Source organism: Desmodus rotundus, chromosome 3, assembly GCF_022682495.2.
Source record: "Desmodus rotundus isolate HL8 chromosome 3, HLdesRot8A.1, whole genome shotgun sequence".
In the NCBI taxonomy this organism is placed as follows: domain Eukaryota; kingdom Metazoa; phylum Chordata; class Mammalia; order Chiroptera; family Phyllostomidae; genus Desmodus; species Desmodus rotundus.
The window spans coordinates 8,662,234-8,680,774 of NC_071389.1; the positions used below are offsets into that span (position 1 = coordinate 8,662,234).

The 18,541-nt window shown below is 52.9% G+C and overlaps 1 protein-coding gene across 12 annotated transcripts in view; it reads left to right on the top strand.

Moving 5' to 3' along the window:
* FHAD1 (forkhead associated phosphopeptide binding domain 1) overlaps positions 1-18,541 on the top strand; it is a 116,836-nt gene that overhangs the window by 71,457 nt on the left and 26,838 nt on the right. For 11 of the 12 annotated variants that reach the window (XR_011650944.1, XR_011650945.1, XR_011650946.1 and 8 more), the window contains 7 exons: positions 2,246-2,398; positions 5,902-6,009; positions 6,250-6,357; positions 9,549-9,653; positions 12,950-13,057; positions 16,972-17,145; positions 18,170-18,395. Coding sequence is in view for 7 of the 12 variants with exons in the window: in XM_045190546.2 (XP_045046481.2) it covers positions 2,246-2,398; positions 5,902-6,009; positions 6,250-6,357; positions 9,549-9,653; positions 12,950-13,057; positions 16,972-17,145; positions 18,170-18,395 (982 nt within the window). In the remaining 5 variants the exon portion in view is untranslated. The remainder of the gene's footprint in view (positions 1-2,245; positions 2,399-5,901; positions 6,010-6,249; positions 6,358-9,548; positions 9,654-12,949; positions 13,058-16,971; positions 17,146-18,169; positions 18,396-18,541) is intronic. The other variant, XM_071220844.1, reaches the window with a different exon arrangement.

An 18,541-nucleotide genomic window follows, 5' to 3' on the forward strand; every position in this document is an offset into this window, starting at 1 on the left:
GCTTTTGGAAAGTTCAGTTCAGCACTTCCTGGGCATTTACACAGTGCTGTGCGTTTAACCCTGTTCTCTCTGTGAGCTGGCCAGGCTGCACCCTCCAAGAGGTGAAATGAGATCTCCATTTGCACATAAAGAGACTCAGACAGGGTGGCTGGGACCACCCAGGAGGGCGAGGGCAAGTGCTTGTTTCCCTCTACCAAAAACCAGAAAGGCTTAAATGCCATCAGATCTTGAAAATTGTGTTTAAATGCAGAGGAAGTACAGCTGGCCAGAGTCCAGGCAGCAGAATTACCAAAAGTTACGTAATGTCAACATTCTAGAGACAAAATGGCCCCGGGGATTGTATCACCCTGGTGGCTATTGCCATAAGCACGCCGTGAGATGAGCACCCACAACACTTGAGTGGCATTCCCCAGTCACTGCTCACTGCCTGGAGTCTGCCAGAAGGGAGACCCGCTGACCTTGGAAGGGCTCGCTCTGTGTCTGTGTCTCGGCCTGCCCTTGGTTGATCTTGGCTGGCCTTGGCTGGCCTCGGTGCAGTTCTACTCCACTCAGAGTGTCTTCGAGCCTCCCGCAGGCTGGCCCGAGCAAGCTTTCATGGTTAGCAGAGGTGAGAGAGACAGCAGGACCAATCATGGAGCACTTTGCCATCATCCTCTGTTTGTGTTACGTCTGTAACATCCCATTGCCCAGAGCAAGTCACGTGGCTGAGTTCAGTGTCAGGGGCAGGATGGAGTGGGCACTGAAGGTTACATAGCCCAAGACACAGAAGGGTGGGAGTGATGGGACCACCACTGTGGTCAACCACAGAGACCATCTTGTCCAGGGGCCAGCAAACTTTTTCTGGAAAGGGCCAGATGGGAAATATGGCTTTGCAGGTGACTTTGCAGATGGCTTTGCAGGTCATACCATCTCTGTCACACCCATTCGACTCTGCTGCTATAGAGCAACAAAAGAAGCTGTAGAAAACACATACATGGATGAGCATGATGGGCATGGCCCTGTTCCAATAAAACTTTATTTATAAAAACAGAGGTGGACCAGATTTGGCCTGCAGACAGTAGTTTGTCAGATCTAGTCCATTCTCCTCATTTTACAGATATGGACGCGAAGTTCAGAGGCTAGACGACTGTTTCAGCGTCACGCAGCTAGTGGGTGGAAGAACGAAGACAACAGCTTAGGCCTTCTGACCCTGGCTCACTGCTTTTCCTCTTACACTCAGCAAATAATAACTAATGATTCTAGCTACCATTTAATGTGCACCTACTATGTGCTTAAAGCTTCCCATCATTATCTCATTCGATCCTTAAAACTCTAAGAGGTAGATTCTATTATTAACCGCATCTTGCAAATGAAGAAGCATCTAGAAACAACTAGAGCTAAGATTCTATCTGTATTCAGAGTCTGAGCTCTTAACCACTATGCTGCTTTCTTACTAGTAACCAGACTAAGCAAGATTTTCTCTGGTTTTAGAAAGTTTTGTATAAACCTTTGTCCTTCCCACGGTCAACATAAGAAATGCCCAAACCTGTAAGAATTTTTATGAGTTTATTTTAACCAAACTGTAAACAATTGCTGGGAAATAAAATCTCAAATGATTGAGAAAATGCTCCAGACAGTGGTAGTTTAACCACTTATTTTGTACATCAGAATCAAAGGGGAAGACGTAAGGGGTTGCAGGAAATTCATTGGTGATAGATCAGGCAGGCAGGAGAAAGCAAAGCAGGTAAGTCCCTGGGATTGGCTAAAAAGTAAAAGGAATAGACACAGTTGGTTTTTTTTTTACATAGGTGGGTGTAAGATAGTTAACAGTTAACAATTAACATGCTAATAATAAAAACCAGGGGATTCCTGGTGGGAGACTGTGCCCTGAGGGGTCTGGAAAAAAGGGATGACTCAGACCTTCCCAAGGTATGTTATCTTAGATGCAAAAAGACAACAGACAGGTTCAGTTAAGGTGAAAAAATGACCTTTGTTAGAGGAAAATACTGGCCTAGGACATGACTACCTGCCACGATCTGCTTTTAGCTAGAAAGTGTTCATTTCAGACCATCCTATGTGGTTACTTCGGTCTCTGAGTTTGTAAGGCTGCCGTGCAGGCCTCCCCTGACCTTGTCAGGTTTTGTGTGTGGCCCCTTTTTCGTCCACACCACCAAGGTACACAACGTATTAAAAAGTGTAGAAGTGACTCCTGTCCTTAGTTAGTCCTGTCCCCCCGCAGCTTCAATGTCCTTTCCTCTCATTTCAGATCAAGATCAGCAGTTCTCAGGAAACTCAGAAGTCTTTGCTGCAAGAAAAGCTGCGGGAGCATCTGGAAGAGAAGGAGAAGCTGAACGAGGAAAGGCTACAGCAAGAGGAGAAGCTGAAAGCCAGCATCAAGTGGCTGACGGATGAAAAGGCGGTAAGGTCCCTGTCATTTTCTCTCCTTCTGAAAGCTAATGAAATGGCCTTGTCTTTGAGAAATTAAAAGCATGTACTTAGATGGGGAAATCTCAGCAATTCCTCCTTTGGTGTATGGGACTAAATTATTTAAACACATGAATGATGTTGGAGGAATTAACCTGGAGCCTGAATTCTAAAACTCAGAGCAAAATGAACTTGAGAAGGAAAGGTTATTGAAATTTCTGAAACTGGTATTGTTGTTGGTGGAAAGCAGGCTCTTCCATGGGACGGCAAGGAAAGCATTGCAAGGGAGTTTGTGATGTGGTGAGATTTATTCAGGTGAAAATCTGTCCCTGGGTTTGCAATATCCCATCTCCGTCTGCCCTGCCGTGGAAAAGTCCGACCTTGTCCTCAGCAAGGCCAAAACAAAGTGTCCAGAGTTCCTGCTTCATATTAAAGCTTAATCCTTTGGAGACCACACCATCTGCTGCGGGCCCCAGTAGCTGCTAGACCCGCATGGTCTCCTGCTTCCAGGCAAGACAGACACACACGGGGTGAGTGTGGGCCACTGAGAGAGGAGGGGAGAGAGAGAGAGAGAACTTCCTTGTTCCCCTGGGGTTATAACCAGGAGCTTTTTCAAAATAACCAATCAACTTCCCAAGATTTTGTGGGCTTATGATAGATCCACCCCCTAGTTAGACTGACAGGCCTCTATGGTCAAGCCCTTCCCCCTGCATCCCCCCAACAATCCGGTACCAGAGGGCAGACAGTGCTCCTGGGAAGGTTTCCTGTGCTCTTAGGACTAAGTGATTCTCCTCGGCTGCAGTTCCCTGGAGTGTGTGAGTGAGTCTGTAAATGCTACAGCTTCCCCGCCAAGCAAGCAGGCTTCTCATGCTCCCCAGTTTATTAAGCTCACAGTCTAGTTCCCTTTGCTCTATTTAACAACTAGTTAGCTACCTGCGTATGGTAACAGTGCCGCAGCTGTTTATACACTGCAGTTGATTTTACAAATCCGAGCCGTCACTGCAGGTCCCGGTTCGTAACCGACAGACTGTTTCTGAGCGTGTGCAAGAACAACTTTATGTCATTTCAGTCTTTTGCTTTCTCTTCACATATGTTTATTTCAGTCTTTTGCTTTTCCTGTACACATATAAGGGAAAACAAATGGCCAAAACTGCTACTCACTTTTCTAGAAACCAAGCCAATTAGAGGATGCTCACTGGCGGCCCCTCTCAAGCTTACAGATGCCTGAGGCTCACCTGGGGATCCTGTTAAAATGCAGACTCTGCCTCAGCAGGTCTGGGGTGGAGCCTGGGCTTCTGCATTTCTGGCAAGCGCCCAGCAGATGCTGACAGCACAGGTCTGCAGGCCACGTTTTCAGCAGCACGGCCTCAGAGGAAGGATCTCCCAAAGCTGCCTGATAAGAACCATGGGGGTGCTGGTTAAAAACACGTATTCTTGGGCCCCTGCCCAGACCTGCTGAATTAGAATCTCCGGAGAAGGCCAGGAAACAGCATTTAAGGAGCCTGTTCTCATCTCTTTTTGATATTCAGGGACCGCCATGGATTTAGCCACCTCATTGCCATCATCTTGGATCAGTGGCTCATGACTTTGGCTGCCCTTTTGTCATTCAGGAGACTAAAAATAAGAATGCTCTGTCCTCTTGCCCACCGCCAGGTTCTGATCAAATTGGGGTGAGGCAGGGGCCCATTCCCTGGGATCCGTGAGCACCCCAGGTGGCACCACTGCTTCTGCCCTCCTCCCACTCCCCTCCAGACGGCTGCACCAGATCCTCTGGACCCCGACCCTTCCCCAGCACCTCCCTTCTTCCCCCGCGGGGAACTGGACCCACCGCAGCCTCCACCTTTCACCAGTCGAAGCTCAGTGACTTGTGGCTCCGTCTGTTCTCTGTTACACACGCCACCCCCTCCAAGAGGCAGGAACCGCTGCCTGTTTCATGTCATTGTCCAATCCATGCCGTTACTTCAAGAAATCTCCCTCCTTCTATCTCTTCTCTTTGCCTCTTTCTCTGCCTTCCTGCCTTTTGTGATTGAAGAAGAAGAACCGTCTGACCAAAATCACATCCCATCCGCATCAGGGCAGTATTAGCGATAGACTTAAATCAAGGAGGGGCCGTGCAGAAGGGCGATTAGACACACAAAAAGCCAGCACCATTCAACAGAGAAGAAAAATAAAACCGATAAAAACAGATCTTCCCCTCACAGAACTCACTCTCCACCTGCTCCCTCACTCCTCTCTGAGTAACCTCGCCCTTTCCACACGTCTTGTTCTATGATCTCTGATTTGGGGCTGACTTTCTCCACTATGGGCGCGCGGCATTCCAGCCCCACCACGTTCCTCACCGCGTGGGCATCAGCCTGCGCCTCCCGGACGCCCACTTCTCACACCGGCCCTGGCAGACACAGGGCTGCGAGGGCGGCTTCCACACCCTTTTAAACACAACCAGTCTCGGCACACCCAGGTGCCCGCCCAGACAGGCAGTGACACTGCTCACGTTCACTGCCATCCCATCGAGGGTCGTCATTCCCCAGACACCTGATGGTGATCAGCTGGACCCCAGGCACTCGTCTGAAAGTGTCATCCCAGCCTGCAGCACCAGGTTCCCCAGTCTCCAATGTACCTTTTCCATATCGTGCGACGCCACCACCCCCACTCTCTCTGAAAGCACGTGTGTCAAAATTCATTCATTAAGCTTCTCATGAATCCTGACCTATCTGAGGACCGTTCCAATGGTAAGGAACTTTAGTTCCTTTATCAAGCTACCATTCTCTTTTATTATTATCTATTAACAACGTTCGCCTATTTCTGCACATGCTAATGGTTTAGATCAGGGTCGGCAAGCTTTTTCCATAAAGAGCCAGATCGCAGGTATTCTCAGCTTGGCAGGCCATGCAGTCTGGCGTGACGGCTCAGCTCTGTCATTGTACTATAAAGCCATCACAGGCAACGCACAAACAATGAACCCGGAGGGTTCCGATAAAGCTTTATTTACAGGAATAGGCAGAGGGCCAGATTTGGCCCATAGGCCCTAGTTGGCCAACCCGTGGTTTAGAACACAAGCTCTAGAGTCACGGGAACCAGGGTTTGAATCCCTGCTCATGTGATTTACCAGTAACTCAGGCAGATTCCTTATTCTCTTTGTCCTACTTCTTCCTCTGCAAAGTAGAAGTGACAGAAGAAGTGGCGACCCTTGCTAATGAAAGGTCCTCCTGTGACGAGCATTTCGCATTTATCATCTCACCTGTGCCTCACATCAACCCAGTGCAGGAAGCGCCGTTGCTGTCCCCAGTGTGCAGACAGGGAAACTGAGGCTTCGGTAGCTTCTCACTTGCCCAGGGTCATCCACCTAGACAGGATGGACCTGGAGCTCTAATCCGAGCCTGCCCAGTAGAGCCCCAGGTTCTACGACTTGTGAAGTAGTAACCCGTGGAGTGCCTGGCACAGAGTCCACATTCCTGCCATGGTAACCAGGCCTATTAAACAACAGTCTTTGGCTTTCAGGTTTTGGAGGAAAGAATTACTCAAGAGAAAAACAAAGCAAAAGAAGCATTGGAGGAAGAACAGAGGAGAGTCCAGGAGCTGGAGAATCGCTTAACCCACCAGAAGAAGGTACACAGCTCAGGGAGACAGAGTCAGTCTGAGCCCCAACTGAGGCCACAAAACGAGAAAGTACTGGCCTGGGGCTCTGATCTGGGCCCCTCCCCCTGACTCCCACCCTCCAATCCCAGGCTCTTAGCTGCCCACCCTCTCCTGTGCGGTGGTTGTGAATTGTGAAGCACTAACCTGGCACAGAGTCCAGATTTCTGCTGTGGTAACTGTGTCTATTAAACAGTGGTCCTTGGCTTTCAGGCTTTGGAGGAAAACTTTATTCAAGAGAAAAGCAGAGTGAAGGAAGCATTAGAGGAAGAACAGACCAGAGTCCAAGAGCTGGAGAATCGCTTATCCCACCAGAAGGAGGTACGCACCTCGGGGAGAGAGAGGCAGCTCGAGCCCTAACCTGGCTTGAGGGTCACAGAAGTGAACTCAGAACCACAGGTGATGGTGGGTACAGCATGGTGGCACTTTCCTGGAGTAATCTGTCCTTGGGAGGGCTCAGCTCCTTCAGGGAGACGCATGGGGGACTCGAGGAGAGAACCCTGGAGTTGTAGCCCTGACAACCAGCTAGAAACATTGTCAACAGCATAAAATACAGTCGTAGGCAGGGCTCGGGAGAGAAGCTGGGACTGGGGACACTGGCATCTTCTGTGTGGGGACTGTGTTCCAAAGCATGGACGTGGAGGAATGACTGAGCTCTGGGACTCCAGGGCTGGGCGAGTCCTCCAGTGACATCCTAAAACCATCTGGCCTCCAGGGACACCAGGTGGGAAGGTTACAGCCCCGGGCAGTCTGGCCCAGGGCTGATGCCTTGGGCTGGCAGAAGATTCTTCCTTTAGGTGGAGTTGAGTCACTCTTTCTCCCGGGAGGGTGTCAACCCTCCACCCGTCCCCCTCCTACAAGACCTGCCTAATTCCTCATGCATGTAATCATCTTTCAGATGCCAGAAGAGAGGCAAGGGCTCCTCCACAGACCCGAATGCCTTTGTGTCTCCTTGTGTGCCTCTCAGGACAGGAGTCTCACCTGGGTCTCCTCCTCGGACCTGCCCTGCTCTCCAGAAGTCACAGACGGGCAGCTCCTTGGCTGAAAAGGCCTGTGGACATGTTATGTTTGGCCCTAGCATGTTTCCTTTTGAATTCATAAAATTCACCTAAAAATCCAGATTTCCATCCCCTCGCGAAAAGTCAGAAAACCTGGCTTTCGTTTCCACTCGGCCAGAGTGAGGTGAACGAACGAAGCAGCAGCGACCAGCACAGTCCCTGCTGTCCCTGCAGCCGTCCACTGCGGCACTGACTGTAGCCCACCTCCCTGCACTGTCTGTCTGGGCTCTGCAGGCGCCTGAGTCTCCAGCCCAGGGTCTAGCTTCTTCCTGAAGTGGGGGGGCCAGGGCCGTGGCCTCAGGCAGGGTCTCCTCTCACTGGCTGAAGGAGTTATGCTCCTATTGATGTGCCCACACTAGCCCTGGGGAAGATCTGTTACACTGCAGACTCAAGTCTCCCCGTGGTCGCCCTCGGGTCCCCGAGACTCTTCCACACAGTGCTTTCATTAGCTCTTCAACCCTGAGGCAGCACAGAGGAGTGAGGGGAGCAGGCTTCGCAGCCGGAGGAGACACGGGTTCCCATCCTCCCTGGGCAGCTTCCTAGCTGCAGCAGGTCTCTCGGTACCTGCCTCTGTGAAAGGGTGGCTGCGGGGATGAGAGATAACCTACCATGAGAGTTTGACCCGGGTGACAGCTCCAAGAGTGGTAGCTACTATTACTGTTACTATTACTTCTTCCTTCTGTTTAGGCCTTGTTGTCCCCAAGCCCCGCCCCACCATCACTCGCCCAGTGAGGTCCCACCCGCCACCCCTGAGGGAGGAAGAAGGAGGCGCTGGGCAGAGCCTGGGAAGAGACAGCATCTGCTCCGGAGAGGGGGAGTGTTCCCACGTTGGGGTCTCCCCACCAGGGTCTGGCTGTGCCCCGCGGCCCTCTGTGAATGCTGTCACTGAGGCCCGGTCCTGAGTTCTTCCTCCAGGGGTGGGGGTGGTGGCCAGGAGGAGGGTCTCACGAGGGCTCACCCAGGCCAAAGGCCACCTGAATGTAGAGATTTGGAGGTCGTTGGGGCCCTCAGGAGAGAGACTTAGGGAAGACTTGATGCGGGACACCCTTGTGGCAGAGAGGTGCTGTCGCCAGGTCACCCCACGCCTGGGATACATCACCCTGGTCCCCCCGGCAGATCCTCTCCTTGACGGGGGAACCTGAGAGAAAAGTCCCAGACACAGACATCCCTCAACCTCCAACGATTATTCGAGTTGTCTTTTTATTAGAACTCCTGCCACATTTTCAGATGAATCTTTAAGGACAAGAGAATCCCTACCTGGGTCATAACGGGGGTTTGAGGTAGAGTTAAAGGTTAATACCCATTACCTGCCCAGGTTGGGAGCACAGTGGCTGAGGGGACAGGCCCTGCATGTGAGGCGAGCAGGGAGCCCCCGAGAGGGAAGCCCCGAGTGCAGACCTGAGGGAGGTGCACTGGACCCGACCCCGAGTCACTGGGAAGTGCCCAGAAGTATCCTTCACAAATTACAGGAAAGTGCCTCATTCCGAAACCAGCGGCAAACCCAAAATAAATGCGAGCCCCCACCCCCCCACCGGGAGGTTACTGCGGCTCAACTTTGTTTAGGGCTGCTGCTGGGCAGCTGAGTGCTGGGGGTTCTCGGGCGGCTTCGCACTGCTATACACACGCAGCGTTTCTGCCATGTTGTGGATTAAATGCTTTCTGCGGGCCAACCTGGGGCCCTACCTACCACCAAAGATGGAAGCCCCGTCCCCAGTTTCAGACACCTGCCAGGCAGCTGGTGTTTAAAACCTTTGCCAAGTTGAGGTGCCCTTTCTTGTAGTGACTACATGTATCCCTGAGATTTGCATTCAGCCATTTAACTGAATAGCTTCTCAGCCAATAGCTTCCTAAATAAAATAGCTTGATAACAAGCACCTGACCACACTTTCTTCCCAGTCAGAACTCCGCTGGCCAGGTCCAGCCCCACCCCTTCTAGAAACTGGTGTGTTGTGGCCCATTCATTCAATACACGGCACTCCTCTGGAGCCCTGATTCTCTTTAAGAGATTTATTTCAATAATGGGACATTCCATTATTAATGAGATTCTTCTTCTTATCGGGGAAGCTGCCTGGCACGGTGGTGAGAGCTCAGACTCTGAAATAAGACAGGCCTGGCTCCCTCTGTGCACCTGCTGCCTCCCGAGGGCCCCTGTTCGCAGGCAGCTTTCCTCGGCACAGAGTTCAAATCTGGCCTCACTGTCAACCAACAGCGTGACCCCGGGGCTGGCACCCACTTTCTGTCCCTTGGTTTTCTCATCTAAAAAATGGGGCCGCTAACTTTTCCGGTAGCGCTGCTGTGAGAGTGGACCGTGTGTGAGGTGCTGGCCGTGGACCCCCCACATGTAAGACCACCCCCCCAGCATCGTGGCTACTGCTGTTCCTCTCAGCAGCATCAGAATGAGCGGCTTCCCCCTGAATGTGAGGGCAATCAACAAGCTGGGTCACTGATTTCCAGGTTTTGGAGAGCAGCATGGCCCATGAGAGAAAAGCAAAGGAAGCCTTAGAGGCAGAAAAGAGGAGAGTTCAAGACCTGGAGAACCGCTTAACCCAGCAGAGGGAGGTAAGCGCAGCAGAGATATCAGGTGGGCTGCGGCGGCCCCCCACCTGTGGGAGGGGCCCCGAAGCCAGACGTGAGGCCATTTTTCTGTCCCGATGGCGTGTGGTGGTCAGGTGGGCAGATACGGAGCAGTGCCGGTCACCGTGGCCAATGTCACCTCATACAGCTTACTGGCTGTGTAACCTAGCACAGATCACTCACCTCCTGTGCCTCCGTTTGCTCATCTATAAAGTGGGGGTGTGACACCTCCTGCCTCAGAGGACTCAATGAGGTAATAGGCATAACGTACTTGGAACTGTGCCACACCCTTGGGGGTGACCACCTCGTGATCTCTGCGGGAGCCAGCCCTGGGGTGGAGTCGGGGTCCATCCCTCAGCAGCACCCTCCTCCTCACCATCACCGGGAGGTATTTGTGATGCAGTCCAGCTGGGGTGCTGGAGAAAAGCTCCCTCCTGGCTCTGGCCTCCTGGTTTCGTGAGACTAGCCAGCTGACTGCGCCCCATCCGCAATAAGGAACGACAGGCGCACAGTCCGACGGAGTAGACAGGAACCTAACGAGCTCCCAGAGCTCCCACGGCGGTCGCAGCGAATGACCGGTGTGCAGCACCTGCTGCAGTGGGTGAGAAGGAAAGGGGACATGTGGGAGGGGCGGGGATGTCTGAGCAGCAGGCCCCGCAGAGCTGGAGACATCCGCATCCAGCCTCCCCACTCAGCCTGGGCCTGGGCCCAGAGCTGCCAGGAAAGGCAAGGCTTGAGGCGCAAGGTGGACCCAGCCATGCCTTCCCAGAGTGTCCACCCTGGGGCGGAGGGACAACCACCCACCTACACAATTGCCCAGGATGACTCCGCCTACGTGGGTTAGAGAGTGGCCTGCAGGCAGGGGGGGCCTCCCTGAGGAGGTGACCTTTGAGACCAGAGGAGAGAGGGAGTACCCAGGGAGCACCTGGGGGAAGAGAATGTCACCAGATGATAAAGTGGCCAAGTGCAAAGCACAGGGACCTGGGTTAAGCCAGGGCAACAGGGACCAGGGCATAAGGAACGAAATGAAAGCTGGAACACGATGGAAGCCAAATCAGGGCAGCGGAAGAACTCGGGAGGGAGACACAGAGAGGGTGAAGCAAGGCCTGGCAGGAGGGCTTGGTGGGCTGTGTGCATTCTGGTTCCAGTCCCAGCCCTGCCCTAACATGCTCTGCAGCCTGGGGCAAGCCCTTGTCTCCCAGAGCCCTCATCTGTAGTGTGGGTGTAGTGACAGAGGTCTGTTGTGAGGTGTCAGTCCATGCATTCATTGTGAAGCACCTGCCCAGGTGAGGTCAGAGTCCAGGTGGGGCAGGGAGGGTGTGAGCCTGGCAGGGTGAGGAGGAGCAGGGGTGGGGAGTGCACCGGCCAGCGAAGGCCTTGGCCGTGGGACCGTGCCAGTCAATGCAGGGAAGTGGGGTCAGAGCCCAGGTGGCTGAGGGAGCGCCACACACAGCAGGCCTCGTGAAGTGTCGGACCCACACTCTGGTCAGCGGCTGTCCCCTGGTTGTCCCGCGTGCCCGTGGGCCGGGTGGGGTGTTGAGTCTCAGGCACTCGCTGGGCCGTGTACCCAGCTCTGTGCCAGCCCCAGTGTGAACATGCAAGCATGTCTCCCGCCTCCCGGTAGGTGGGGTTTGAATCAGGACAGGTCGGGCAGGGTCCAGAGGCCGGCATCTGAGTGGTTAGGTCAAGGCGCTGGCATCCAAGCCTGCACCACAGCGTCCTGGCGTGTGACCTCAGCACTTTACCTGTCCTCTCACTGCCTCACCTGCAGCCTCCGCGTCCTCACCTGTAACTGGGGATGATGGGGCAGATGCTCTCCCAGGGGCTGCAGATTAGATGCTCTAATACAAGCAGCACACGGTACCAGGTACCACGTTGAAAACACTTGCAGAGCACCCAGGCCCCCCCACTGCTACTTGCGTTTATAATGTGTAGTCTCTCCCTCCCCCAGGGCCACGTATGCCCAGTCTCATCCCACCCCCAGCATCCCATTCCCAGTAGTTTTTCTTTTGGCCAAATAATGCGTGTTCACGCAAGAAAATTTAGAAGACATAGACTAGTGAAAAGAAGAAAATGTAACTTGCTATAATCCCAACTCCCCCCAATAACCTGTTGGGGGAAAGCCCCTAAAGTCTAAACTCAGGATCAGTCTCAAAGACTTGACAGGTAGTTCTTCAAGTTCATGAGATTTAACAGGAGAAACTTACACACACGGGCAAAGCAGCTGTCCCCAGTGGTGGTGGGCGGGAAGAACCCTCACCCCTCCCAGGACAGGGTGTCTTTTCCATAGGGGGTTCATAGTAAAGCCACAGTGTGAGTAGTCCCCAGACCGCCAGAAAGAACTACATATTCTTAAGTTAACAGATAGCATCAGGCAGTTACCACACCCTGCATTCATTAACCTCCTTCCTGGGGGCTCTTTGGGCCACAGAGCATCTGGTTTTCTGGGTAGTCGGCCAAGCCTGAGGCTTCAGAGAGTTGAACAGTCACAGAAGGTGAAACAGAGAGTCCAGCACTCCCCAGACACCTTTGCTTTTGGAGCCATATTGATCTCTAATTGAGTTCCCCTATAATCACATTTACCTCTTGGTACATATCTCTCCGGTCTTTTGTCTGTGTGTGTGTGTGTGTGTGTAAAACATTTTCCTTGTGAACTTTATATTTTTATGGGGGCATAACTGCGAGTGTCCCAACAGCTGGAAAAGGAGTTCTCCAGCCCCACTCTGGCTGTGTACCTCCCGGGGCTCGTGTGGCAGAGGCTGGGTGCCAATCTCCTCCCCAACACCAGACCTATGCGGGGTGTACGTTCTCAGTTCCAAACTGTCTGGGATGTCCATTTTGGGGCTCAAGCCTTTGTGGACTGAATTGAGATGGCCAGTGTCCTTTGAAGCCACAGGTATCTGGCCTGCTGAGACAGAAGGTGTCTGGCTCCCTCTCTCATGCCCCACCTCCCAAGAAGCCAGGTACCTCCAAAGAAGTCCCGCACTGGTGCCAACACACACCAGTTTACTCAGTGGCTCAGTGCCAGGCTCCTGGAGCTGAACACTCACCAGCATGTCACTTCCCGAACACGAGCCCCAAAATCCTGAATGATGAATAACCCTCCCTTTTACAAGCATGACTAACCAAGACACAACTTCCGGTTCTCGTCTCTCCCCAGTGGGCATCCTGTTCCTGAAGCTCTTGCTCCCGAACGCTGACTCACTGGTTTCAGCAACTAACTACTAATCCGTTTTCCTTCTCACAAGCACACCCTCAAAACACTTGTCCTTGACTTCCAGATTTTAGAAAGCAGCACCGCGTATGAGAAGCAAAAAGCGAAGGAGGCCATCGAGAAGGAAAGGAGAAGGGTGCAAGATCTGGAGAACCGCCTAACCCAGCAGAAAGAGGTATGGCCCCGGCAAGGAAAGATGCAGGGGAGACGGTGCGGTTCAGAGCAGGCCTGGGAGGCAGGCAGTCCAGGTTCAGTGCCACCCCTGCCGCCCTCTGGCTGTGGCACATTAGGCCACTTTCCATGTCTGTGCCTTGGTTTCCCCACAGAGGAAACACAGATGATACCAAAAGATCAACCTCATCAGGCCGTGAGGCTCGATGGGTAACGTGCACATATAACACGCAGCAAAGTGCCTGGTCCTCCACGAGTGCTGCGTGTATTGGTGGCTTTTGTGATGGTCATGATGATGATGACGAGCTCACGGCTGGGATGCAGAGGGGCAGAATGCAGACCCGGGACCACAGGACTCCAGAGCCCTTCACCGTTGCTCCTCCTCTCTGCTGTTCTTGAGCTCTGTGCGGGCTCTGTGGCCTGGGGTAACACAGGGGGTGTCGGGATATGGGCGCCTGAACTTCTGATCACCTGGAAGTCATTTCTCCACCAAAAGTTGTCATCATCGCCTTCATATCAAACCGCATTTATGATCATTACTGGGAGTAGCAGACGCAGCAGAGGGCGAAGTTGACACGTGACCCAGCCGTGGGCACCTCCACGCTGCAGGACACAATTCACTCCTCCTGGGTCCCAAGAGAACAGCGACGCACACACACACAGGCCAGCACCTGGACAGTCAAAGCGAGCAGTAAACACACAGCCTGCCAGTTCAGGGATAAAGTTAAATACAGGCAAACACAATTCAAAAGGTTTCCAAGACCAGGCGGGACTGGAAAAAATGTGTTCACATCAGCCTTGGGTCCCTTTCTCTGAAGAAAGTTTCCCAAACATCAGCATGGATAGAATCACGGGCAATTTATTTTAAGTGCGCATTTCTGGGCCCCCACTGCCCCCAGAGATTCTGACTCACTGCCGGAGGGTGGGCCCGGGAATCTGCATTTTTAACAAGCAGCCCCAGGGGTGCCGGTGCACCTGCAACATCACTTCTTGAAGGAGATGGGAGTCGGCGAAGCACATCTGGGTCACATGCCAGCCCTGGGCACTTTGGAAGAGTGTGTCCAGAGGAGGCAGACCAGAGTGGGGGAGGTGACGCAGACTTGCCAGCTTCCGGAGGACTCCCGACACGCAGGCACGGTGCCGCAGGCTGAGAGAGAGCCCAAGAAAGCAGGCCCGATTCCCCAGATGACTTACCATGAGGCCTTCCGTAAGATCATTTAGGGCTGTGAGAAAAGGAGAAATTAAATCTCCTAAGCAGATTAGTTGGGGCACAAAATAGATCAGGAATGAGACTAATGCAAAAACGTGTGGATCCTGCAATCAATGGAGGGGTCACCGTTTTTATTCGAACAGTGACAGTGAGAGGGGAAGTCCGGGTGGCAGTCACTTCATAGATGAAAACGGACTGATTGCTCACGAAAACCAACCATTCTTGGTACTCGACCCAGAGAGAATGTTCCCTGAGGACCATCATATAGAGGACTCTGTCACGCAGCCAGCAGTGTCTGGGACAGCTGCTGTAGAACAACAATGACATCAGAAGGTGAGGTCTTGTGACAACTGTCCAGGCAGGCTGGTGGCATCACACCAGAAAAGGAGAAACGGGACTCCACAGCAGCAACTCCCCACTCACCAGCAGAGATCAAGGAATGACAAGGTCAAAGACACACTCACACTGAATTGCTTATTTGAACGCTGTTTGAGCTGTATACGCGGAGGAGCAATGGAAAGATGGATTTCAGCTACACAGGCAAAAATAGGATTTATATAAAAGAAAGAGGAGAAAGTGGAGAAGAAAAATATATTCAGACTCGTGGGAACAGTGAACCTTGTTCTGCTGTCCTTGAGTAGCTGGCGAAGAGCAAAGGCGCCAGCCAGTGTGACCTGCAGCTTTGTGGCCCTTCAGAGACACCGTCTCAGTTTGCTGTGGATTCTCCAGGGCACCTGGAGGGTCTCCCTGTGAGCTGCAGGTGACAGGCTGCTCCGAGGGATGGCTGCCAGGGTCCCCCATGAGCATCCCCTTAGGCCAGGTCTGCGCGTCGTCCACACTGGGATTTCTCAACAGTAACGACAATGTTAAGACCCCCCAAAAAGAATCAGGAGTTCAGTGGTGATACTAAGAGAATAAGGCGACTCTCTGATGGGGGGGCATTGCATGATTAAAATGGTGTTTGGGGGGGGGGAGGATTTTGTTTGTTTTTCATTTAAAAATCAGTTTCCTTTCCCAGTTCTGAAAGGAACACCGATTTGCTCTTGAAAGTTTGACAAATACAGAAAGTCACTTAGAAGAAGATAAAAACTGCCCATGGCCCCGCTGAGCAGAGCTGCCCCTGGTGACATCTCAGTGGGACTCCTTCCAGCCCGTCTGGATGTCGATGACGATTACAGACGTGAACAAATACACAATCTGCTGCAACGTGACCGTGCTCTTGAAGCTGCGCACACTGGTTGGGCCACTGCTCTTTTACTTGACGTGTTATAAAAGCGCCTCCGCATCACTGAACATCCTCCCACAACCTCCGCTGAAGGGTGGCCGCCGAGGTCTGCACTGTGTCGGGCGGACCCCGATTCATCTCCCTTCCCCTAAGGCCAGGCACCGGGACAGCTTCTCCCTCCTCCCAAGAGTGCAAGGTGCTCAGAGGGGCCCCCGGGCGTCAGTCTTGCAGCAGGTGTGGGCATGTGCTTCCGCTAAACTCCCAAAAGTAGAATCACTGGGTCACGGGGTGCGCACATTTTCAGGCTCGTGATCCATGCCCCCCGAAAGGTCATGCCAGGTTGTAGCGCCACCGACAGAGCGCCCAGCACCACATCTCAGGAATATATTTGAAGGTTGGAGTAGATAAGGCTCGTGAAAAGTCTCCATGTGTTTCATTCCAACGACATGGCATTCTGGAAAAGACGAAACCATGGCGGCAGTAGAAGGACCGGGGACGGGGGAGGGGGGCGGACAGGAGGAGCAGGGAGGGTTTTTAGGGCAGTGAAGATTCTCTGTGTGACACTAGACTGGTGGACACCTGTCCTTGCAGCTGGCCCAAACCCATGGAACGTGCACACTGGGTGTGAACCCTCACGTCACCTGAGGACGTGGGTGACGATGCTGGGTCCGCGCAGCCTCGTGAACTGTAACAAACGGGAGGTCCAGTCGGGGATGTGGCCAAGGGGGGAGGTTGTATGTGTGTGGGGCGGGGGCGTTATGGGATCTCTTGGCACCTTCCCCACGATATTGCTATAAACCTAAAACTGTTCTAAAAATAATCATAAAGTCACGTAAGTAACTGGAGTTTGTCTAGCGGCTGGCACAGTGCCTGCCGTGAAGCCCACACGGCACACTGTTTGAGGAGGGACTCCGATTGGCTAGAACGGTGACGGTCGAAGATTGGAAGCATGGGCTTCGGGAGGAAGGACAGGACGTACAAGGACAGGGTGACTGGAGTCCAGTCTGGCCGGGGGCCCAAGGGGGAGGGAAGGTCATCCCGAAGCCAGAGCTGAGGAGGAAGGTGGAGGAGTGTCCTGAAGGCAAGTCCTGTGATGGCGGGGGGGGGGGGGGGGGGGGGGGGTCGGTGCGGCAAAGGAACTCAGCACATTGATCCTGGAAAATAGATTGAGAGAGAGACACGACATCTTGCCTCAAATATTTAAAGGGCTTGCTCATTAAAGAGAAATAAAACTTACTCAGTGAGCTCCAGGTGACAGAACTGAGCTCAGAGACCAGAAGTCACAAGGAGACAGATGTCAGCTGAACATAAAAGAGAGTTCTATAATCCCTGGAATTTTCCAGAGAAAGCATGGACTTTGGACTTGAGAATCGGCAGAACAATAACCGAATAGAGTTCCCCACCTGTCTGAAAACAGGGGAGGGAGAGGCTGGGGTAACTGTATTCCCGAATCTCTGTTAATTTGATGTTTGCGTTTGTCTAGGAAATCGATTTAAAAGTGCAAAAAGAAGATGTGTTAAATAATAAATTAAATGATGCACTGGCCGCGGTAGAAGAGACTCAGAAAACAAAGGCGGCTGAGAGTCTGAAAGCAGAGAGCCTGGGCGTGAAATTAAGTGAAACGTTAGCTGAACTGGAAACCGCCAAGACAAAGATGGTGAGACACGGGAGAGCTTGCTCTCCACGCACGACCACAGCACCGCGAGAACACGGGGTTTAGACCCGAGGGTTCTCGGCCTCGGCGCTGCTGGCGTTCTGGGTCCAAGGACGCTTCCCTGGTGTGTGTGTGGGAGTGGGGGGAACGTCCTGTGCCCTGTGGGGTGTTTAGCAACATCCTGGTCTCTACCCACCAGATGCCAGCAGCACCACCACCACCCCATTTTAACAACCAAAAATGTCTTCAGACTTTGCCAAGTGCACGTGGGTTCCTCAGGCAAAGAATGTGCATCGGGAGGAAAAGGAACGTGGAGGCCCAGCGTGTAAAGGGAATAGGGAGCAGGAGAATGAGGTCACCTGAGCACAGGAGAAGGCTGGTCGGAGAGCAGGGCGGGGACCAGGATGAGGCAGAGACAGCAGCGCCCGAGGAGAGCCGCAGGAAGGACAGGGCGGACAGGCGAGAGGGTCCGACTCACCATCTGGGGGCCGTTGGTAGTTTCTGGTTCTTAAGAAATACAAATCCACCCACTTTTTTCTAATAAAAGTGTTCATTCATTCATTCAGTGCCTATTTGCTGAGCGTCTAGGTCCCGTGCTGTGGCAGGGATCTAGGCACTGATTGACACTGGGGATGTGTTGGTACATAAGAAAAGACCAGTGTCTGTTCTCATGGAGCTTGGCTCTAGTGGGCGTGAGAAATAGAGAAATGAGATCATTCACATGGTGGTGAGCGCCTCAGGGAAAACAAAACAGGTGATGAGATAGAAAGCGTCTTGGGCTGCTCCTGTGGTGAGGTAGTCAGGGTGGGCCACTCTGAGGAGGTGGCGCTGGAGCTGAGCCCTGAAACACGAGGAGCCAGCCATGCAAGGAGCCGGGGGAGCAGTGTACCCCTGGCGGGAACGACACATGCAAAGGCCCTGCGGCGGGACCACGCCCGGTGCCTGTGGGTGCAGAGCGGCCCTGGCTTTCCTGTTGCTGTCCTCCGACCAGGCTCCGGGGTTGTGTGAACCGCTTCTCTTCCCCCAGGTCGTGATGGAAGGGCGCATACAGCTGCAACAGCAGACGATCAAGGCCCTCCAGGAAGAACAAGAATCCCAGAAACGCGGATTCGAAGAAGAAATTGTGGAATACAAGGAGCAAATCAAACAGCACTCCCAGACGATTGTGAGTCTAGAAAAGAGACTCAGAAAAGTGACTGAACACCATAAGAAAATAGAGGGAGAGATCGCAACTTTGAAGGACAATGACTCAGGTAGGTCCCAAGAGACAATGAGGAAATCTTATTGTCAGGCAGGTTCAGATTGTCCTGTGGGTCCCGATAGGCTGATAGGTAAGAAAAGGTCTCCGCCCACTGAGAAGCTCACTCATTCCTGGAGCCCCTTTTGTTCTTGTTACACA